A 23946-nucleotide genomic window follows, 5' to 3' on the forward strand; every position below is an offset into this window, starting at 1 on the left:
AAATGTTTTATAAGTTAGAATGATCCCAAAATGAAATCGAGGCATGGCCATAACTGATTGACTTCGCAAGTAAACTGTGGTGCGTGGAAACAGGTTTTCTTAGTGTGGATACCTAAGGGTAGGGTATGTGACCACCTTGTGCAAATTTTGATCACTGGATATATGTATTTCGAACCACCGTGATGGCTCAATGATTAGGGCGCTTGGCTACTGACCCGGAGAACCCGGGTTCGAATGTGACCGCAGCGGCTGTGTTGCGCCCGTGTGCTGTGCGATGGATGTCAGTGCACGTTAAAGATCCCCTCGTGGTCGAAATTATGCCGAAGAGCCCTCCACTACGGCACCTCTTTCTTCCTTTCTTCTTTCACTTCCTCCTTTATCCCTTTTTTAATGGCGCGGTTCAGGTGTCCACCAAGATGTGAGACAACTTCCTTTCCGCAACAGCGAATTCAATACATTTCGCTGTAAGCGTCATTAGTATGAATTGCATGGCAGTAAAAATTTTGAATGAAATTTTCTCAACGCTAAATGCAGCTTTTTCTGCCAGACAAGCATCGTCATGTCTAGAAAGAGCAACGCAGTCAATTTTTATTAAGAGCAAAAAATGTAATGGATCTGGCCTTGCTGACCCTTTAGTGAGCAGGCGGCCAATGTTTAGCAGTGGTGCAGTTAATTTGAATGCAGCAGTGTCTGTGACATAGAGGTGATTGCTGTGCTTTTCCCTCCCCCTCTTTCTCCTCCCCTGCATGCAGTGGGTGTGTACCGTGGACACAGTGCACACTCCTTCTATGTCAAGCTGGCCCTGAGCAGCGATGACTGCTTCCTGGCCAGCGGATCTTCAGATGCATCCGCCTACATTTGGCAGGCAAGTTGACTTTCCCTCCTTTCTCGGTAGTTGCATGCACAGTAGTCTTCAGCCAGTTTGCATTCACCATATTTACATGCGTAATTTGCACACTTTTTTCCTAAAATGAAGGCTTCAATACAGGAAATGCGCATATTATGTGGAGAGAACTCTACAAAGGCCATAATGCTGAATGTGTACAGTTCAACAAAGTTTTGCGCCCTGCACTGTAGGCGCAGCCGATGCCCGCCCTCATCAAACCGCCGCATCAGCGGCAGTATAACGTCGCTGGCGCTACAGCGCCCCTCGGTCAAAGCGGCGGTGGCAATGAGGCATGGCCTCCGAGATCACCCGCGTGAAACGACCGTGCGTGTGATCTCAAAGGCCATGAACAAAGTAACATCGCTGACGCTTACAGCGCCGCCAGAGCAAAGTGGCGATCTGCCACACCACAAACCACGTGATGTGTTTTTTTTTTCCGACCGGCTAGTCCTGGCATGGTCTTCGTCTCTTTCTTTCCAGTCTCGTCGGTTCCGCGTGTGCACGCAAACAACCCACGTGGTGCGTTTTTCATCGGCTCCGTTCAGCCTTCCAGTTTTAAGGGGGGACACGGCTCTTTCGGGCCGAAACGGTCAGGCTGCATTCAATGACATATTTGCAGGAATGACACTTTCACATCGAGGAATGCATAACAAAACATTTCAACGCCACCTGAAGAATACACTGAAGCCTGCAGCCTCACGGGCGGCTGAAGCTGTCATGAGGCAGTGTGCGCAAAAGGTGGAGGCTCTGTATGATGGCTTGTGCTTCGGGCACAAGGGCAACATTGCTGTTTGCTATGACGGCTCATGGATGACTAGAGGTCATTCCTCCCACATAGGCATTGGGGCTGTCATGGAGCTTTTTACGGGCTATGTGCTTGATTATGTTGTACTGTCAAACTTCTGTTTGGTCTGTAAAACTGGCCTAAAGCCTGACAGTGCGGGTTATGCTGAATGGAAAAAAAGCCATCAGTGCAAGACAAACACTGAAAGTAAAGCTGGGCAGATGGAGGTTGAAGCCGGTCTTATTCTTTTTGAGAGGTCGCTTCAAAAGCACAACATGCGCTACACAACGATGCTGTGTGATGGAGACAGCAGGACATTCAATGCTATACAGGATGCAAAAGTGTACGGCTTTGTTGAAGTCGTGAAAGAGGACTGCGTTAACCACATTCAGAAAAGAATGGGGACTGCGCTCCGCAACTTGCTACAAAAGCACAAAGCAGACGGCAAACAAAGCCTTGGCGGAAAAGGCAGGTTAACTGCAGAACTCATCACCAGACTCAGCATATACTATGGCCATGCCCTGAAGTCACACGGGGGTGATGTAGACGCTATGCAGCGGGCAGTTATGGCGACTTACTACCATATCACCTCAACTGATGGCTGCCCAAACCACAGCCTCTGCCCGACTGGTAAGGGCTCTTGGTGCCGCCACAATGCTGCCAAGGCAGAAGGTGAACCTCAGCCCAAGCATCAATACAACCTACCAAGGCATGTTGCAGAAGCTCTTTTGCCTGTGTACAAACGCCTGGCTGAGAAGAGCCTACTGGAGAGGTGCTAACCGTGCAAGACACAAAACTCGAATGATAGCTTGCGCTCTGTTATTTGGAGCCTGATTTCTAAGAAAAAACATTCATCACTGTTCGCAGTGCAAACAGCCATTGCTGAAGCAGTACTCTGCTTCAACACTGGCAGTGAATAAACCACAGCTGCAATCTTGAACGAGCTGGACATGAACGCCAGCAGCACCGCCTCCAGGAGAGCAAAAGAGAAAGACTTGCGCCGCAGCTCCAGCTCCACCAAGAAGCAAGAGTCAGCTATGGGCATCAGGAAGATGGCAAAAAGGCGACACAGAGATGTCATGCATCCAGATTATGCCTCTAGTACATTTGTATGAATTTTAACTTATTACTTTTACATAAACATAGTTGGAAACGTTTTTTCTCATTTTCTCAAAACTACAATTTTGACACATTTTCAATAGTACAGGGATGATATCTCTGGTTCTAGATGGGCTAGCTTCATAATTCTTTTTTTGTTGGAAAGATAAACTCACAGAGACTGAAATAAGACTAAAACCAGACCAAATGCCAATTAGTATAATTTTAAAAACAATACAATTTGTCTGAGCCGCCATATTGAATTTTCCCAGGTAAAGTTTAATATGCCATATCTTTTGTCCAAATGGGTCTAACACACTCACATTACCTTATTTCACTCAGTGGACATTCTAGAGCATGCCTGTATGCTAAACTTCACTGTGGCCTTTACTGTTACATAATTAAATTACCTGCAAGTTTCAAACAAAGATTACATATTCTGAGAACTTGTTTCACAGGAAAACTGAGTGCATATTTGAAATCAGCATACTGAAATACATAAACTAGGCAAGTTTTATGAATATCCATCAAGAAATAAGATAGTTTTAAGAGGGGTGTGCCCCCTTAACACTTTCCTGCCCGCGGGAATAGTAGTGCTGTTTGGGTGGTTTCATTAATATATTTTTTTCTTTAACAAAACTTGCTTGATACAGGAGTGTATAAGTACCAAATTGTAGAGGAGGAAATTCTCTTTGCAATGGTATAAGTTTCAATCAACAGGTTTACAAGTACAGTGAAACCTCGTTAATTCGAAATCGCTTAATTCGAACTGACGGCCGGGTCCCGGCAAAGCCCTGTGTATTTCAATGGGTCAAAACTCCCGATAATTCGAATATGCCGGTATCCACGTCGGTTAATTCGAACTAGGCGCCGATGGCTGGCATTGCTCCTCGCATATAGAAGTCACCTCGTAGCAAATACAATGCGCTGAAAATTTTTAAAAAATGCAGAATGATGAGAAAAAAAATAAGCCAGCACGCACGAGGTGAGACGTGAATTTCGTTGCCCGAACCAACCCTCCGGTGCACGCCGTAGCAGGTTTTCGCTGCCGGAGCGTCGAAGCATTGGCTTGTCTGTTTTTGGCTGACGCGCGGTCACGCGGGCGCCGCCTATGCTCCGGCCACGGTGGCTCCGGTGCAAGCCGTTGCAGGTTTCCGCTGCAGGCGGTCGTGACCATTGGAGACGCACGCGACCATGGAGGAAGGAAGTACTCGGGAGAGGCGGTTTCGTCACATTTTTTTGAAGGCGCGCTTTTTTTCTGATGGAAATAAACGTTTCAATCAAGCGGGCCTCCCCTCCCCGCTCCCCCGCTTCCCTCTACTTGGGCGCCGTCCCAGTGCGCCTGCCCATGCAGCAGACGACGCCGCTGCGCCCAGCGTTCTATTGGCTGCGCCGTCGGCTAAACTCTCCCAGTAGCCCTTGCGAGAACGCGTGACTTCCGGTACCCTTTTATTGTGCAGCTCGGGAAGCGAAGACTCTTTCCTTTCCTTCATCCTGCACGCAGCACCCGGCCCCTCTTGCGCCTAGTCTTTGTTGCCGTGGTGTCTAGCGAAGTTTGTGTTGCGTGATATTCCTCGTTTGTTTGGTATCTCGCTGGTGACGTCTCATCGACTGTGGCAATCATGGCAAACTGAGGAAAGTACTCCGCAAAGGATTTGAAGACGAAGGTGGAGGTATTACAGGAGGTCGAACATGGTCTCCTAACAAAGACAGCGATCGCAGAGAAGTTTGCAGTCAAGAAAAGCACGCTGTCCACATACCTCAAGAACAAGGACTCGATCTTCAATGCGTATCAAAAGGAGATGGAGCCCTCGCGGAAACGACTAAGAACATCGGCTCATCCAGAGATGGAGGATGCTGTAATGGCATGGATTAAGGACGTTCGCAGCAGGAACATTCCGCTAAGTGGACCAATAATTGCCGCAAAGGCAGTGGACTTCGCCAGCCAGATGGGCATAAGTGACTTCAGCGCGTCGGAAGGCTGGTTGTCGCGTTTCAAGGCCCGTCACAGACTTACGTTTAAAAGCGTTTGTGGAGAGGCAGCCGCAGTCGATGAAGAAACGTGTCAAAATTGGATCTCAGGTCAACTAAAGGACTACCTTGCCGATTACTCGCTCAGCGATGTGTTCAATGCAGATGAAACCGCGCTTTATTTTAAGTTGCTGCCGAACAAGACTGTCGGTTACAAAGGCGACACGTGTTCAGGCGGGAAGAGAAGCAAGGAAAGAGTGACGGTGTTGGTGTGCGCAAACGCGACTGGCACAGAACGGTGCCGCTTGCTAGTTATAGGCAAAGCAGCGAAGCCTCGCTGCTTTAAAGGGCTAAAAGCTCTCCCTGTTGATTATACTTTCAACAGAAAGTCGTGGATGACGCGAGCAATTTTCACGGATTGGCTGCGCACACTCGACAGGAAGTTCGCGGCACAGAACAAGAATGTTCTGTTGTTCGTCGACAACTGTTCAGCCCATTGCGACATCAGCGGACTGAAGGCGATCCGTCTGGCATTTCTGCCGAAAAACACTACGGCTGTGCTGCAGCCTATGGACCTTGGGGTTATTAAAAACCTCAAAACACTGTACAGGCGCCACCTCCTAGAGCGGATTCTTGTGTGTATGGACAGCGGCAAATCGTACGACGTCAATCTCCTCGGAGCCTGCCCATGCTGGCAATATCGTGGAATGCTGTCAAGGAGGACACAGTCGCCAACTGTTATCGAAAGTGCGGCTTCATTGAAGGCCCAGAAGCCTGCAGCACGGCAGAGCTGGATGCTCAGTGTGATGACTCCGTCGCGCTGCACCCTGCCTACGCTGCTTTATCGGAGGGTGTTGACTTCCAGAGCTTCGTAGACGTTGACAGCGGCGTGGAGACATCGGGGCCGTTGAGCGATGCCGAGATTATTGAAGCGGCCTGCGGTGACCAGATGCCGCACAACTCGGGCGCGGCGGGCACAGCTGACAGCGACGACGAGTCCGACGGAGGCGACGATCCATTGCCACCCCCGAGTGCATGTGAAACAGCGTCAGCGCTACTTCTCCGCCGATGATAATTCGGACGCTGTGTTGGAGCTGTTGGGCAAGTTGCAGACGATGCTTGTCGAGTCACGGCAAAGAAAACGAAAACAAATGCGCATCACCGATTATTTTTCTCTTTGATATGCTTTGCCAATCTGCTGTTAATAAACATGTTTTTGAAGCATAGTGTCATATTTAATCATTAAGCTTGCTGCTTACGCGAATGCATTTTGATGTTAGCTCCAACCGCATAAACACATTAACTTTATTTCCTTCGACATTCGGGCTCTATGATTTTAATCCGCGCAATCGCCCGCCGCAAATGTGTAGTAGCGCGTAGTAAGAGATAACGATCTCAGATATGCCTGTTTTAGCTTCGGCCCGTGCTGCCGGGCGTGATGGCCGCTTTTTTTAGCGCCCGCTCGTTAATTCAAACTCCGCTTAATTCGAACAATTTTCCGGTCCCCCTCGAGTTCGATTTAACGAGGTTTTCCTGTATGTGATAAAAAAAATTATCAGGAAAAAATTTGTATTCACAAAGAGAAAACGCACAAAAACATTAAAGCTTCTTCACACAAACAAAAGATAAAAAAATTTCAGGATATACGTTTTTTACAACAGGGACTGATGCAACACTGCAGCAAATTTCAGCCTTCCGTGTACAGTATTCGCTGAGGTAGGCAAGGACACAGTAGCATACCGACTATAGTGCCACTGCACGAAACAGTTCCTCGTTGCAGTGAAACAGAGGTTTGCTGCACCTGTCTCGCAAAGAACATTTTGTATTTTGTGTTTGATTTCTTCATAGCGCAATTTGCAGTTTCGGTATTTTTCCATTTTTGGGGCTTGTGCTGCAGCACTTGAGGTTTGTCATCTCTTCCGGAGTGACCTCTCGCCAAGACCCATCTTTTTCGCTGTAGGATGATTTCTTCAAAATATGCATCCACGCATACTTGTTCGTGTTCCTGCATATCTCACTGATGATTTTGTGGTGAAAAATAGGCGGAAGAAATCTACGGCTCTCAAGAAGCGCCGTGTGGCACTCCGGCCCGCAACGCTGAGGTCGACGCCTGGCTGTCTTCTAGCCAAAAACACAACTCTCTGCGCTGCCGGCGGCGAGCAATCCTGCCCGAAAGACATTGACCCCCTGCAGATAAAAGTTCTGACCTTCAGAACAATCTGATCTCTTCCGAACAGCGCGCGGCAAAAGGGGAACGTACCGGGGCATGGCTGTTGACGTTCCGGCTCAGTCTGAAGCAGTTTCACAGTCCGTGCTAAAGCCTGATGAACCAAAGGCGCCTTCTGAGTCATCACTGCTGCTGTTCTTGTGCAAAAACGAGCTCTCAGATGCATCAATTTGCGTGGAAACGCGCAGTTTCCGTGCGTCTCCGGCGCGCGACGTCGACGTCATGATGTAAATGAGCGCCAGTCACATGACTCCGAAGGGGCTTTAAAAATAGTCGCGTGACAGAAAAAACGAAACACAAAGCAAAACTGAAAGAGAGGTTTTTTTTTTATTCCCTGGATGGCACTAGCTGTCCAGGAGCGCTTCCAAAGCGGGAAAATACGAATTAGAAACCATCGATAGCGGGCTATCTATGGGAATAGGCGCAGGCAGGAAAGTGTTAAGTAACAACGGCAATTCACGTGCCCGCTTTCGAGATGGGTTTAGTGGAGAGAGAGAAAACGAGCATCATTTTTAATCATCGATATCATGGGTGTTAATGATAATCGCTTAAAAATTTTGCATCACTGTGACAATTGAGGGAATACCGATCGCTCGTGCACTTTTTCTAACCTCAGTATACACCATTCTATGGTCCCTTTATCTTGAGCGCTAAAAATGAGGAACTGATAACCAAGCCACTCCATCCGATTTTCTACATTAAAATCCAAGATGGTGCTTTTGATTGCTCTGTTAGCAGTCCCTGCTTGCAGCTGTGTTGGGTCAGAAAAGCGACCTCCACAACTTTGCTGACATCTAGTTTAGTCCGAAAAATCAAACTTTTGGACTCCACAGTGTCTGCAGTATCAGCCGTGAATGTGTGCACGTTCCTATGAGGTGCCTGACGGTTCCTCAGTATAAATGCCAAAATATGATGCATCCAAATCATTAGAGTCGAAAAAGTCGATCAGCTATAGAAACATTTTTTCCCCTGTGAATTTTTAGCATCGTGCGTATCTTTGGGTCATAAACTGATTTCACGAGACTTTGGGTGTTCCATTTCCAAATTGTGTTATTTTATTAGCGTGACAATTTCCATCCACTGTGGCACTTCGTACAAAATTTTGTACCTGCCTGTAAAAAACAAACAGTTGATGTTTTGCATTTGAGAACAAAGGAATTGGCTTTCTTGAGGCCTGGATACGATATTTAGGAGGAAAAATATTTATTCTTAATTCGAATAACAAGAAGTGCCTGAAAGGGTTTTAATTAAAAGTGAGATTGGGTTAATGAGAGCACGCTCCATGGTCCATACTGTGGCATTCCATGTTCTTTGCTTCTGGGTTGCACAGGTGCCCACAAAAGTTTTTGGAACGCCGAAATCACAAAAAAGGTTAATTTCTTTGCTGGTTAAAAGCACAGCCGGGCACTGAAAGGTGTATAGTGCAGGTCGTGCTGGGAACTACAAATCACACCCTGCAGTTCATGGCTGCATGCTTATGCCACGCATTAATTGGGCTTTGTGGCCATTTTCGTGTTTCCAAAACTTTTGTGGGTGTCTGTGTACTTGCATTCCTTTTGCCACTAATGATCCCTCTCAACATGCTTCTGTTTTCAGCTAGGGATGCACAAGCTCGTACTGGTTTGAAAACAGCCCGATAGAAGCTTGCATTTGATATGCGCTTTTCTTTCACTCGATGCCACTTCAGCGACATTGCAAAGGTGTAGCTTGCTGACTATGGCTCCCTTTTCTGGGGTTGTGTTTGTGCAATCTGTAGGTGGACCAGCCGGGCTGGCCCAAGCTGCAGCTTCCTGGCCACCAGGCAGAGGTCACCGCCCTCTCCTGGGACACCTGGCACCCCGCAAAGGTGAGTGTTGTCAAACCATGAAATATGTTTTAATGACTACCACATAAACACGTGTTAGGGCCGCACCGTTTTCCAGACATCCAAACTTGACATGACCCAAGCAGGAATAACCTTTGGCGTGCGAGGCCTTGGGTCATCATCATCGGTGTCGTTAGCTTTTTCCTTTCTCCGCGAACTTCCGCTATCCATATTGGCATCCGTGTCACCAGCTTTTTGTGGCTGTCAACTGCATGTGCATTATGGTGTTCAAATGCTGTTTTTTTTTTTTTTTTTGTGGTCTGCCGCCAAGCCTTGGAATTCTAGCATGATGCACAAGCATCTATGTGACTGGCTTTAAATTGAAAGTCGTTAGAGTTTGCTCTCGAACACGGCAAACATGCGGTGTGAGGAAACTCAATGTGGACAAGAAGTGCGTGCAATGATAGTGACAGCATACCAATTTCTTGCTTGGTGTGTTGGTTTTACTTCAAAAAAATTCTTTTTCACACATCGGTTATATAGATTGTACCATGAAAATTGGCCCTCAAATCTGGAAAAAACAACTGCTGCCCTTACACGCGTTTATACGGCATTAGCTTTGTGAGTGGAATTTGAAAGAGGCCACGCAAAACAACTTCTAAAATGTGGAGAATTGGTTAAAAACAGACATTATTGTGTATGGCATGAACATTAAGGCTATGTTACCAATTACCAAAGGATTGCTTCACATCTGCGGAATCATTTCATTTCTGCAGTAAGGTGGTGTGATGAGACTTTGAAATTGTACTATTGCAATTTGAGGCAAAGGCTTGAGAAAGATGTTACCAAGTAATGTATTATCATTCTAGAGGATTACAATGTTTGTGTGTATGTCATCTCTGCCTTGTGCTATCATTTTGAAGCGTACTAATTTAGTTACCACACAAGACTAAGCTTCTCGACGTGTCGCATGTATCTGCAGCTGGCCACTTGCGGAGATGACAACCGTGTGCTGTTCTGGGATGCTACCAGTGCCTTGGAGGACCTGCCAGAGGAGGACCGCACGTGTGCCAAGGTGTTTGTGGCGAGAGGTACGCCTGTCGTTTCTGCTGCCAGCTTGCAGTGTCGCTGCAGCTTGCGTGCTTAGGTGTAGCCGCGGACGAAACCTGACCACCACTCTTGCTGTATCATTTTCCCCTGTGTCGTTCTGTGCTGCTCTCCAGGTGGACATTTCTCCTTTGTGGCAGTGCATTTAGGGATGATTTCTGGAGTCTAAAGAACGCGGAGTTTGTGTCCTGGTTGTACTCTTTGAACTCTCCGGTTGTACAGACGCAGCCTTCCTGTGGCCGACCAGGCTCGCTCTTTGGCATAACACGTATGTTCATTCGAAACAGAAGTTCTCCTCTGTCTTGGCAGCATGCAGACTAATTGTGCAAAAGGAACTTGGAAGCAATTGCTCCGAGTTGCGTCTCTGTAGACTAAGGGGATAAATAAAACCGGGTTGGTGAAAGTGAGTGTTCAAATGTGACGATCACAGCTTCTCATTGGGAGTACTCGGACCAAGTAGTGACTGCACATTTGGTTAACGAGAAGGGAAGGACCAGGAGAATGAGGATTGACAGAAGGGCAATGCCTATGGAGCACAAACATGGAGGCTAGTACCAAGTTTTTTTAAATAAATTACATCACATCGTACTGTGGAGAGGAAAATGGCATGTGTAGTGTGAAGAGAACAAACATGGGTTAATGACATCCTGGCTGAAATGAAAAAAAATGTACATGAGCAGGCAATGCAAGGTTGAAGTAACTGATGGTGTATTCAGGTAACTCAGGGGATTCCAGGGCCCGGATTACGGAACTCATTCTAAAGTTGTAGAGCATGACGTCAAAATGACGACAAAGCGAGACGTCAGCGCGTGACGAAGCGCGGAATCGACCAATGGCTAGTAGGGTGCCGCCCCGGAAGCGTTTATTTGCACGACAAGAGGCCTATTTGCACGGCAAGGGGCCGTATGCTAACTTTTTTATAAGAACATGCAGTGAATAAAATAAATATTGTTTTATTCTTTCAAAAAAGTGTATTTCACTTTCACGACATGAAGCAAACGAAAAACATTCACTGCTTTCGTGGGTAACTTTCCTTGCTATGAGGGTGCGCTGGCAGATGTAAACAGGGAACATGGCGGCCTTAAGGGCACAGGGTAAGCCCTATACTTCCCATGCATTTTAGGCCATGTTGAGGTACATGTTTCTCACTAACTGATAACAGTAGCCTAATAATACATATATCATTGTTTGCCAAATTTTGTGCTTTTTTTACTGAACTAGAATATTTGAAATGTGTTGAAAATTCGATTTTTAATAAAAATTTTTCCGGTAGTACACAAATCTGGCCTTTCTTTGCGCTTTTCAAAATTCATAACAGAATAACTGCTCAGTGAAATTGCTTAATTCTAGTTCAGTAGTTGGCAACACTTATGTAGATGATTGCAAAAAAAAATCAGCCGTCTGTCTTGAAAGGCATTGGAAATAATGGTACCTTTGTAAGAAAAAACACTGTTTTGAGATAATAGAGCGTAAAGAGAAAAAAGATGTGAAAAACCATTTTTTATTCGCAGAAACGCCTCCATAGTAATTGGTTTAATAGCCCCCTGCTTCGTAGTCACTGTCGCCGTCATTTTTTCGCTTTTCAGCTTGTCGTTTTGACTGTCGGGCCTCTTTTGTAAGCTGTCGTGTTGCTCGGTCCGCAAAGTACATGCGCTTATGGTCAGCTTCCCTCAGCCACTTGATGGTGTTGCTCCCTGGGTTCAATCCACACGCCTTCAAAACGTTGGCCCGTGCGATGCTACCATCATTAAATGAAAGAACAGCATCCAGTGTTGCCATCCGTAGGGTTTGAAGACTAACAAACACATTCTTTGGCGCGCGTTCCCAAACAACATGGTTGAACGACTCATTTGCATTTTGAGTTCGCCCATGCAGGCACTTCTCTAGGAGCTCAGCCTTCGATAGCTCCCTATAAATGGGTTTGATAGCCTCCAAGACAGATGCAGGCAAACTCTCCTTGTGGAAAAATGGCTTGCCCTCTGACTGACTTCTGTTGAAGGCACACCACGTATCAGGTCCCTTTGGGCAAAGTCCATGGCATGGGTCATCGTCTGTGGCCGATAAGTGGAAGAAGGTTGCCCAAACGACCTTTCGCATTTCATCCAGGTTTCCTACATTTCTTCTGATGGCCAAACCATAGTACGTCTGGAGCTTGTCTATTACTGCATCAGTCAGTCGGCCTCGGCCCGAGAGGCTCTTTCCATCAGAGAGTTTTCCTGCTTTGTTTCCTTTTTTTAGCCTTCGTAACCTTGTGCCCATCCTTTTTTGCACGTGCCCTATGCACTCAACCTTGGATATTTCAACGGAATCACCATATGGCATTTGTGCCTTCACAGCCATAAAAGCCTTGCTGTCACCATCCTCAAGGTATTTGACGTATCGAACGCCGTGAAGCTCCTCACTCCTGCCGAAAATTTTCAGTGCTCCTGCGACTTCCATTCCACCGCTGGTGCCTTGGTAGTTGCTTTGGCACACCTCTCTATGAAGGGGGTCACTGTTTGTACCCTTGATGCTGCACTTTGGACAACGTTTAGACAAAACCTCCACATCCAGCACTTTCCCAGAGTCTACACTGGTCGCAGAGACTATGCCGTTATTGGAAGTATGGCCTCGCTTCTGCCAGCTTCCATCAAGAGCAACTGCGATGTCTTTATCCCCCTCATTCAGCTGCACAGCTTCGTCAGCTGCCCTTTTCATCGACTCCTGAGCAGCAGCTTCGATGTGACCTAGAAGCTCTTGATTGTATTTCGCAAACTTTGTCGGCGGCTTAGGAAGGTTTAGCATAGCACAGAGTATATTTCCTGCAGCCATTCCCTTACCAATGGACCTCAAGGCATACACTAACCTGAGGTTGGCTTCATAGAGGCCAGAAGTAGTTTTCTTCGACGTCTCAAATCGTTGTGCGGCACTACACACTTCACAGTTCAAACTGTAAACGCTTGCAACACCTACCCGTTTTGTCACAATTTCGATGAGCTCAACACTTCCACCGCACTCTCTGCACACACAAATCTGTGTAATTGCGGCACAAATGCCGTCCATGTCCATTAAGGCATATTGGCTGCTGCTCTGTCGCACATCCTCTTCCTGGAAGCACAGAGAAAATCTTGAAAGCTTCGATGTCGAGGAGCTGGCGCGTTCGGCGTTCGGGATCTCATTCGGTCGTGGACATCCTTTTGCTTTTTTACGATGAGCGTAGCGGTTGCCGTGAAATTCACGCCTGACGAAGGCCTTCTTTGCCCTGGGCATCTCAACTTATCAGCAGCAACCAACACCGGCACAATTTACAATACTGATCGAAAGGGATAGCACTCGGACGCAGCTGCATGAAGGTTGCAGAAACGTGGAAAAAACGTGCAAAGCGTCTCAGGATTGTCTTCGCTAAAAAAGAGGAGCTGTACAATAGTTGCCAGACAATTTTTTATATGTAGCTGATTTTAGACAAGTTTTGAAATCAGGTGGTGGAATTTTTGGTTGAAACAATTGACGTTAATCCTGAAAGGGGGCGTGGCCGCTCACTACTTGGTTTCGGAAAAAGCGTTTTTCAGCCGTAAATATGGCTTTCTGAGGAAAGTGCGATCATGGAACATGTGCAGAAAGAATTGAACTTCTAAAATTCCAAAAGAAAAAAAAAACGATTTTTTTCTAATTTTACCTTACCCTGTGCCCTTAAAAAAAAACAGCTGATCCCACAGCTAGTTTCTGCTTTTTTACGCGTCGTCTGAAATCAAGGTTCTATTTGGTTGTCCAAAGTGCGCGGATAACACTTATCGAAGCCAGTGAAGGCCACGAACCTGCAAGAAACATCGGGCCCGAAAATCGACGAAGACAACTTGAGGTAAGCCTGTGTTATTGGTTTGATGATGCCATGTGCCAAGTATATGATTGGGGTTCAGTTTCTTTTGCTCTAGGAAATACAAGACGACCACGAAGCACAGTTTGTTGGATAAAATCTTTTTTGGCCTCATAAATGTCTGGCACAAATTATTCAGTTGGGAAGGAGCAAGAACTAAGCAAGGCGGTTGGGCGCACACTTACAACCTAGCTTGTTTTCGTTCTTTCTTGGCTGTGTTATAATTTGCTGCAGCGCAGCACACGCATATGTTTCTGTAAGAACGTATTAGCCTGGACCCAGAGCAAAAGTTTTTCCCTGTTATTCCCTGCTTTCGAAAAGCGGAACACAAACTATTGCCTGTTTGTTTTCCCCACTGTGTTCACTGCTGCATTGCTCTGTGCGGGAATTCTAGTCTTCAAATGGCGCCAACACGAAGAATGTCGAGCGAGCAAGAGCTTATCTTAATAGAGTTTATGGAGAGCCATCCGCTCTTGGCTCGGGCTTCGGCCGACCTAACAAACTCATACACAGCTATTGAAAAGCACAGCTTGCGTCGATTTTCAACAACGAGGGGTTGGCCATTTAAAAACATGTCTGTGCCTTGTGCCTTACAAGCACTGTTTATTCCACCTGTGATTTAGTTTAGTCTCGGAGGAGGTGCAGGAATGCATAGACAAGTGGTTGAGCATTATTGATTGCTTCTCTTTTGCTAGTGCTCTTTTTAGTTTCATGGATTGCCAGTACCAACCAGCTGCGCCTTTTACCCTGTTACAGCAGAGGAGATAAATGGGGACCCTCAGCAAGTTGTTGACAAGACACACTGAGCCCCACAGACCGAGAGTTGGCTTGCCATTATTCAAGCTCCATACTACCCTTTCTGGCAGCTGCTTGAAAGTAATAGCATTATCCGTTCTGACAGCATTTGCAGCAGTAGCCGAATAACTGCAGTGATTTTGAACTATCCACAAAACTGTCTCTCTCTGACTTTGCCACGCTGTGCAGAATGTTTATTTCTCTTGCAGTGAGGCAGCGATATCGCCTAGTAGTCTAGCAAACGTGCACCTGAAATATGCCACAACAATGTTGCCTGAGATCGCTGTCCTGTATATTTAAGTCAAGTTCTGTAACGCATTGTACCAAATGTTTTGTTTATTCCACCACATGACGCATTGCGTGATGAGCACATTTTCTTTCCGACAGCTACACCGGTGCCTTCGCTGCAGCCCTCACCTCAGTCCTCACAGCAGCACACACCAGAGCCCCCACTGCAGCCCTCACCGCGTGCCACGCCTAGCGTTCATGGGAAGCGACGGCGAGACGATGAGGTGCTGCGCGAGACGCTGTAAGAATCGCGTCGTTTGGCGGACCTTACTGAGGCCCGGAACCGCCAGGACGCTGCGTTTCAGCAGAGCATGCTGGAGGTGTGTACTCACTGCGCACACTGCACTTTGCAGAGTCGAAGCTGTCACCTTAAGCATAAACATCAGTGCTCTCTTTTGAGCACCTCTACTTCTGTTTTGACGCCTCTTGTGGAGCGTGGTTGGGACAGCAGAGTTTATGAAACTGACACGAGTCTTCTACAACCATACTTTGTCCAGAATATCTCAGCACCTGACATTTTACATAAAACTTAAAGGGACACTGAGGAGAACCCTATCAAATTTTTTTCGTTAGCAAAATCTGATAGTTCGGCATTTCAGGGCTTTGTTGCCGCTTGTCCGGCAGCGAAAGATGCATTCATTTCAAAGAAATTTAGCTTCGAAGTTGAAAAAGTTTTTCCCGCCGCTCCAATTCAAACTCGAGAACTCTTATGACGTCACAGGACAGAGTGACGTGAAACGTGACGTAAACAGAGACTCTGTGATTTCTGGCGGCTAGCGGTGCGGTCTAGCAGCTGTCGAAATGAAAGCTACCACCGCCGCATGTTGAAGGCATCTATCGGGGGTCGCTACCGTTGCTCTGTTTACGTTTGCACCGGCGTCTTGCCAGCATTGCGATGGATCCCGTTCCCAAACCCTACGACGTAGTTCGCGCAAAATCTCCGGCCTGCATTTCAGCGACCTCAGCCCCACAGAGCGTGCGATGCTTTTGAGGGAGCACGGTTAGGTTAGCCGCCGGCGGGTCGTTTCCCCCTTTCTCAGTGAGCAGCCGTTTGCAAACTAAATATCATAACCCCAGTGCGGGGAGTCGCGAGGCGCCAGTACAAGGTCGGCGCATTGCGCCCATCGGAGGCTGGTCGAGGCTTTGGGGCCAACAGATTGTGATTCCGTGAACGGCGCGGTTGCACGGGGCAGCAGGCGGCGTCGAGGTCTCTCACTGTTGCAAGGGCCAAGTTATTTATTTTTTGCCACAAAAAACAAATGGGTGCTCAAGGGCGGTCACGTATAAAGTCGCCAGCTTGAAACTAAAGCCGGCGCACGACGCTTCAACGTGTTCCACTAGATCCAACGGGTCCATTGGATCGGGCTCTCTCGCCCACTTGCATGTAACTTCAGATATGTACTGTGAATGGATTAAATTAGGGGAGAGCTCGAAAAGAACAGCTCCGCCCAACTGCTGAAGCTATTGAATTACGTCACAACGCGCGCCTTGCCGCAGAACCAAATCAGTGTAGCCAGGCCGGCGGCGGCTGGCGCACTCGGCGCAAAATAGAGACATGCTCCAAGTCTCCCCGCCAGTGCGGTCAGAGTGCGCCGAAGCCGCCGAACGCGTCGGCGGTCCAGCACAGTTAGAGTATAGAGGGTCTTGCTGTGGCCGACGTGATGCCGCCATGCAGCGCGCGCGCGCGTTACGCCGGAGCATAAACGCGCCTTAACAGAGCCTGCGCTTAACCGCTAACCAACGTATTCGGTGGAGGCATCTATGGGAGCCACTGAAACCCCCCCGCCTACTCACTGAATAAAAAAAAAAAATCCTGTGCCGAGGTTCGGAACCGAACCAGGGCCTGTAGCGTTTGAGGCGGCCTGGGCCAGGGCCTGTAGCGCTAGCACTCCGCCACGACGGCTCAAGTTGCAATTATCAATAAAGGCGCATCCAGTGAATGCACTCTTCCGATGCAGAAATCTCCGCGCTTTCGCTACATATATCCTGGCCTAACAAAGCTAGGCCATCAGCAATTTTTCTGAACTGCCTTGAACCTTGTCTCCCGTCCCTAATAAACGATTTCCGTTAGGTAGTTTGAAGTTGACTGGCACAGCCGGGAGTGTTTCGCCGGGCAAGCGTGCGAATTCACAAGTGCTGCCTTGTACGATCACCGACCATCGTGCCATCATATTTTTTCATCGACCATGGCGATCATCTGACAAGCCTTAACAGGCTTCTTCAAAGGTTTACTAGCACTTGGAGTTCCTCTAGATCTGCTGTTCGGCGCTTGTAAATCGAGGCGTGTCAAAAACAAAACCACGGGGCACGCAAAGCTCATAGACGCGAAGCACCAAAACAAATCGAAACTCTCCTGGCCGCCTGTGGCTCCGCCAAGCATCGGTTTTCTTTGCTTCCAGGATTCAGGTTGTCTTTTGTCTGCCTTCCACGTGTGATAAAAGTGCACTATCGGTTTTAAAACAAAACTTACTTCAATACTGAACCGTGCAACCTTGCTTTGCAGCCTCAGAGATTCGCGGCAAAATGTAGGAAGGAAAATTACTCCAAGGTGGCATCTCTTGTCCTACGACGTCACCACGCTTGTACTTGCAAGTTTGGCCTGCGGCGATACCTGTATTTTAGTTCTTGCTATTTTCTACCTTACAAGTGCTTTGTTTTCGGTAAGAGCGGCGTTTTTGTGATCAGGAGCTGGTATTCTATCGTTACAAGCCAACTTAAATTTCTCCTCAGTGTCTCTTTAAGCGAGATCTCAATATTGGTTGTCAGCAATAATTTGTAATTGGAGCTTTTTTACATGCAGGCCATACGGGAGGTGGCAGATGCTGTGCAGGCGCGTCAAATAGGCAGCAAGAGCTGCTCATCCGGAACGTGAAACTACTGACACTGATCTTACAAAACCAGCCTGAGCCACCTGCACCGCATTGAATTGTTCATTTTTATTTGCATTGTTTGCATGTTTTTATATTTATGAAAGAACCGCGTTATATGTTTGTTTATTCAAGAACATTATTTACTTCTCTGCCTTTCTGCCTTTCTGCCAGTTGCAGAGACGTACCATTCTTAGTCTGTTTTTTAATTGCTGTTTTATGTTTGTTTTTCTTTGCATTATTTGCTTCTGTTTTTGTATTTATTCAAGATCACCTCTGCCATGTGCTATAGCATCATTTTTTTATTTCTTGTAAGCTCTGCAGGCCCAGACGCTTCACACACTTTTTCTTCCAGTTATGTGTTTTAAGCCCTGCCAGGTGTGGAAACCTCATGTACTGTTTTTATTTTCCATTCCTTTCAATTGTTTACCTGCAGGTGTGGCAGGTGCACAAGGTGCAATTTCTAGTGCTTGTTTCCTTTCATTGCAATATGTGGGGCAAGTGCAATATGTGGGGCAGTGTCCTGAAGTGACTGTAACTATGAAGGGCGTCATAATATGGGGCTTCTGGATAAATTTTGAACACTTCGATTTTCTGCCTGTTAAGTTTGTTCGCATGTTCCTGAATAGTTTTTTTTTTTTGCATTACGTTTCCTGCTTTTCCGTGCAGTGTCATTTGTGTACATTGTAACATGTTGTATCCTCAAGAGACACGAGGAAAAATGAGGCTTCGCAGCACTCATCCAAAGCCACTTCTGAACTGGTGTGCAATGCAGGCAAAAAAAAATTGGGGGCGCTTGGGCTCCGCGTTTAAAGGTATGATGCAACAATGTTAATGGCTGTTGTTTGTAGGTGGGTCCCTTTACAACTTTAAACGCAGCCATGTTGGCATCATCGTCTGTGATACTTGTGTGTCTTGTATGTGTAACATGGTTTTTTAGTCCAGTAAAATCTACAAAGAGCAATGTGTTTCAGCAAAGTGCAAACCAGGGCTATATCTGGCCTACAAGTATGCACAACATGCCAAACCTGTGATTATTAGCCTTCAAGCTGGCAGTCAAGATGAAGCTTTTTATTAAGGGCAAACAGCGCGTAAGACTTAGACGGAAAGCAAAGAAAACGTAGGACGAGCGCTTATCCTGTGTTGCCTCTGCTTTCTGGCTAATGTCTTTCACACTGTTCGCCCTTACAAATGTACAGCCAACTCACCTGTTTGGCCACAGTGTAAAATATGTACAACTTTTTTTGTGCGACCTCTGTGCAGCACTCGACAAGGCATATGCAAATCACTGTTGATGCTACTTGCTTTTGTTTCCCTGCTGTGTGTTGCAGTTGGGAAACTGCTATGAACAGCTATGGCAAACAAGTTACTGTGACCAATGAATAAACGTGGTGCAAAAACAAACGCTTTACTGGTGCCTAGCAGTCTCCACACTACACTTTTTCCTCGTGCGCATTCATCAAACACATAGTGACCGCAAGCAGCTGTATGGCTAAATGGGCAGGTCGACGTAAGCAACGGCGAAAGGCGGTGTGCGAGGATGCATTTCACTAGTTGGACGAGCTGTTTCGGCGTGTATTTCGACTTGAGAAGGAGAAAGTGCAGTAGCTGTGCGGCAAGATTGCTGATGCACTGAAAGGCATACTGGTGAACACTCTCGGTGGAGCAAACGCTGGTGTGTGCACTTGATATCTTGCGACTGGAGGCGGCTTTCAAGCACACGTAAGAAAAAGCAATTTACAAATGCTGGAATGTGGCTACCAGTGGCCAAGGGCATGATATCACACAGGGCAATGGCACTGCCCGTAGCAAGAGTGGCTGCGACAACTCGCCATGCCAGCACGGTGAGTCATTGCATCCACAGCTGCCAGATGGTGTAGAGCTTACTGCCGGTGGTGGTGCTGCTGCTGTAGCCGCACCATCTGCAGGTGTGCTTGCCTCTACGGATGAATTGTGCCAAAAAGGCCAATGATACGGTCTCGCATGGCTCTACCACGCACGTAGGTCATACGGGATCCTGTCCCCGCCAAGTACCCGGCAAGCAGAGGTGGCGTCTCTCTGCTGCCAGGGCTTCCTCTCGACAGATGTTGCGCAACGCAGCACACGCTGCAATGATCACCACTGCCCGCTCCGGCTCGTAGTGGAGTGTCCGGTGGCTTTTGAGAACACCAATGCAGCGTTCCACAACACATCACATTAAGGCATGTGCTGCGTTGCACTGCCCTTCTGCAGTGTTTGCACCAGGATGCCCTGACACTGGTGTGAGCTGCCACGGCTCCAGTGGATATCCACTGTCTCCTGCACGACCAAAATTTGCAGTGAAGTGTGTTGTTGCCTATGTAATAAATGATTTATACCAAGCAGCACAAAACCAGAATTCATAGGCATGCAGAAGATTCATGACTAAGGGGTACCTCTGTAAGCACAGCCTTCTAGGTTAATGATGTACTGTGATATCCTACACAACACCAGCGATGTGCACACCTCTTTTGCCGTGGTGTTTACGCAGGAAATACGATTCACTTTATAACAATGTGTCTTGTGCCTCTGCTCCGGTAGTAACTATAAATACGATACATCATACTGTTACATGTCATCCATGTTATAACCCACCTCATTTAGGTATGAGCCACTGACCAGTACTGTAGCTTAATATGCGCTGTCGAAGTGGCCTGATGATCAATAGGCTGCTTACCGAGAAAAAACTCTCCATCCTCCAGCAGCCCGCTCTTTACCTTCCGACGCAGCCATGAATAACGCCAAGAAAAGGCATTATGACAAGACCCCGGGCAGCGAGGGTCGACTGCAAGGATCTTCATGTTTGCGTCGCAGATCTGCGAGAAACACAGGCAGACAATCTTGGACGTGAACTTTCATTGTCGAGGTCGCGGCTTTCGAACACATGCGGTCAGAAAACCAGTCTACTCACGATCATGGTGTTCATCGCGTAGTATCCTTTGCGGCTCCAGAATGCTGCCCTGTTTGATGGGTCTCCCCGCGGCGCTTTGATGGCAATCAGCGTGTCGTCGACGATGCCGGGGAAGGAGCCGCGGAGAAGGAAGGTCGCCTTCGCCGCACCTCTTCCTCGGGGTGCACCAGGAAACGCACCCATCCCTTCTGTGCGCCAGCTTTGCATATGGCCTCAGCCACACGCTGCACGCACTTGCTCACCGTCGGTTGTGCGAGGCCAACGGTCTGCTCGTTGCCGACACACACTTGAAAGCCCCTGGAGGCAAAAATACAGAGCGCACAGCAACTGCTGCCGCACCGACAAAGCGCTCATCCGTACGCCTCGCAGTTCGTTGGCAAGTTCGCCGCACAACCACTCCACTTTCTCCTTATCCAGTCGAAATAAGCGATGGAACAGCTCGTCCAGCAGGTCATACACGTCCTCGTACACCGTCCTTCGTCGTTGCTGGCGCCGACGTTGCCGCCTCCGCCACCAATAAATAGCAGACGCCGCCGCCACCATTTTCCCTCTAAAACTCTTTAGACCGACTCTTTACGCTCGCAAAAAACAGTCTAAAACCGCGGGCATAATTAGGTGTGCAATGTCGTGTTTTTTCTCATCCATGACGCCGTTGCAGCTTCCCGTGATGCAACTTTTCAAAATAGTGCCGGCGACCAATAGCAGCGGGCATTTTAGAGCGCTCTCAATTGTAGAGCGGTCGGAGCGAGTTCCGTAATCCGGGCCCAGCAGAAAGCACTAGTTTGTAGGAGACGTTCGTTCACTTGCTGTGCATTGAAGGAACAAAAAATGAATGATATGCATCAGGCTTTTGCTGCATTTGTCACAGGGATCTCCTTTAACTATCCATGATGGAGATCTCCATTGTACACAACGAAGTTTTCTTTCTGGCCGGCATCATCATTGGTCGCCCGAATTTCGGTTGTGGCAGTTCCATTGTCTGCAGAGGATGGATGGTAATGGCGTTACCCTTTGTATTGGGCGGCAGCTTGTGCCACCTAATCTACAATCTTCCCCCCCCGCTCCTTTCTGTTCAATTCTTTTCTCTAAATTTCTTCTTTCCCTTTTAAGATGTCTAATTTGACTATCTTTTTTCAAGTTGGTGCCGCGACTATATTTATTGAAAATTTGCCGGCATAGCGATTGACAGCAACATTGTCTGGCTGAGTCGAAGGCCCAGAGTGCTCTTGCTGGCGCTGCCTTGTTTATTTCAGCACGCAGCGGGCACAAGCCTTGCAGGTTGCTACAGCGTACTTCCCTTGATGTAACTCAGTAATGAGCAAAGCTCACTGCTGCTGGCCGCCATTTGCATGACGCCACTGGAGCATTGAATTCAGTGAAGCATGCACTGCTCAATGCTGCGCTTTCAAACACACGAGTTTTCAGCATTCTAGTTAGGCACACCTTCAGGTCATCCTTTTCATGAAAGTGTGGTACTGTAGCATTTTGCATAGACTATTACACTGCGGCACAAAGTTTTTGCTAAAGCTGGCACGATAAATTTTGGTGACATCGAAAGATGAGCTGCAACACAAAACCGGCGTGGTACTCGCTCAAATGCCAGCCCACTGCAAGGGGACCCCACGTAGTAACTCCAATGTAGACATTTACTGGCCCCTGTTAGAGTGCATAACAAATGGCTTCATGTACCCCTGTCCTCTGTGCCGGTCCGTGCTGTCCCTGCCACATGGAAGTGTTTGCGGAGAACACGATCTTAGAACAAGATCTCGTCGTGGATCAAATAGGACAGTTGGTCCTATTTGCTACGTAAAGACAAAGTGCTTCAGCAATGATTCTTCCACGGTGCCCTTGAGGCAGTGAGACGTTAGCTGGGATTCATATTCCTCACAATACAGTAATTACCTATTTCAAAATTTGTTGCTTCAGCGGCAAGCTATCTCGAGAAATGGAGCACCACTGCTCCAGATCTGTCTGGTGGTTGCCCTGCAGAGTTCTGCACATGCAAGAGTGTTTAACTAGGGAGCCAAGCAGGCACAGTGCGAGAATGCTGCACAGTCTTCACCAAGCTCTTGAACTGCCGCTCCAACGCTGAACTTTGCTATCAAGTTGCATAACAGATGAGCATCCTGTGCTTGCTTCTTGAATGCTGCAAGCATTGGAAATCAGTTTGATCAGCCTAGTGGCTTGATGACGTTGTGCCAGTGTGTGCTTTGAATGTGTGGCGGTGGACCAAATTACAATGCAAACTTTTCGGGCACTGGTTTCAGATTGTGCCGAGCCGTCAGTTGCGGCATCGCCCAAATTGGCCATGTCGGCAAATCCAGCAGGCACCTTTCGGACACCCAGTCGGACACCCAGCAGGAAGGCTTCAATGGTGGATTGGCTTACACCGCCGACAAAGCGCAGACTGGTCGTCAGCGGCACCCAGGTGAGTGTGTGCGTGTTACGTTTTAAGACTAGATGGCCCTGGAATGCTAAAGGTACAGGGCCCTTCAAAGGGGCTCTGAAACACCTACGTAAGTGCATAAACTCGTTAAATCTCTGCATCATGTTGTCATGAACACTGGAGAACAATCATGTGCGAAAGTGGGCAGGTCTTTTTCGGTGGTCATTCTCCCATACTCACGCCCTTCTCCGTCTTGCACGTCTTCATATGTCGGTTGAGAGGTGAATCCGTTCAGACATCACGCAGCTACCATGGCTGTGGCCGGTCATCCACATTGTTCTCGTGCTGGCCGAGATGACTGAATATCCTGACCCCTTCTTCACATCGAGCTGTTTTTCAATCAGAACTCTCATGCCCACCTGTTTTGAGTGGTAAACAAGAGCTAGCAGACTGCTTTTTCGAACGTGCTCTGTTCATCTCTGCAGGGACGTTGTGTCCAGGCAGGCAGTGTTGGAGCCCCCTCCAGCAGCGGCAACAAGGCGGTACCTCCTTCTCCCAGCTGCATCCTGTCTCCGCGGAAGAATGCCTGCGACAGCGCCCTCAACGTGCCTCAGCGGCGTCTCCTTCCTCACCTGGACGCTCTTGAAGCAGACTGTGGTGTCCCCACCAAGAGCCCCAATGAGGCGATAAGCTTGACGACTGCTGTGCACGACCTAGAGAACCAGCCCACACTGCAGATGCTGGAGACTCCGCCGCGGCCTGTGGAAGCTCCCAAGACCACAGCTCCTCCGAGCGCAGTGCACAGCCGGAAGAAGCACAAGGTCATGGCCAGGCTGTTCAACAAGCAAGCATCTGCTGTCAACAAGGTACGTCTTCTGCCCTTCGCTTCGAAAGGCACCGTTTTCTTTTACTTGTCATGAAGCCGTACGCCACTTGAGTGATTCGTTACTG

At 47.9% G+C, this 23946-nt stretch overlaps 1 protein-coding gene and 1 pseudogene across 1 annotated transcript in view; both read left to right on the forward strand.

Moving 5' to 3' along the window:
- l(2)dtl (WD40 domain-containing protein denticleless) overlaps positions 1 to 23946 on the forward strand; it is a 65940-nt gene that overhangs the window by 39745 nt on the left and 2249 nt on the right. Inside the window, exons 12-16 of the mRNA XM_077665043.1 lie at positions 753 to 865; positions 8723 to 8812; positions 9753 to 9861; positions 22877 to 23037; positions 23481 to 23861. Of these exons, the coding sequence (XP_077521169.1) occupies positions 753 to 865; positions 8723 to 8812; positions 9753 to 9861; positions 22877 to 23037; positions 23481 to 23861 (854 nt within the window). The remainder of the gene's footprint in view (positions 1 to 752; positions 866 to 8722; positions 8813 to 9752; positions 9862 to 22876; positions 23038 to 23480; positions 23862 to 23946) is intronic.
- On the forward strand, positions 877 to 2785 carry LOC144133632 (uncharacterized; annotated as a pseudogene).

The sequence above is a fragment of the Amblyomma americanum genome, chromosome 5 (assembly GCF_052857255.1).
Source record: "Amblyomma americanum isolate KBUSLIRL-KWMA chromosome 5, ASM5285725v1, whole genome shotgun sequence".
In the NCBI taxonomy this organism is placed as follows: Eukaryota; Metazoa; Arthropoda; class Arachnida; order Ixodida; family Ixodidae; genus Amblyomma; species Amblyomma americanum.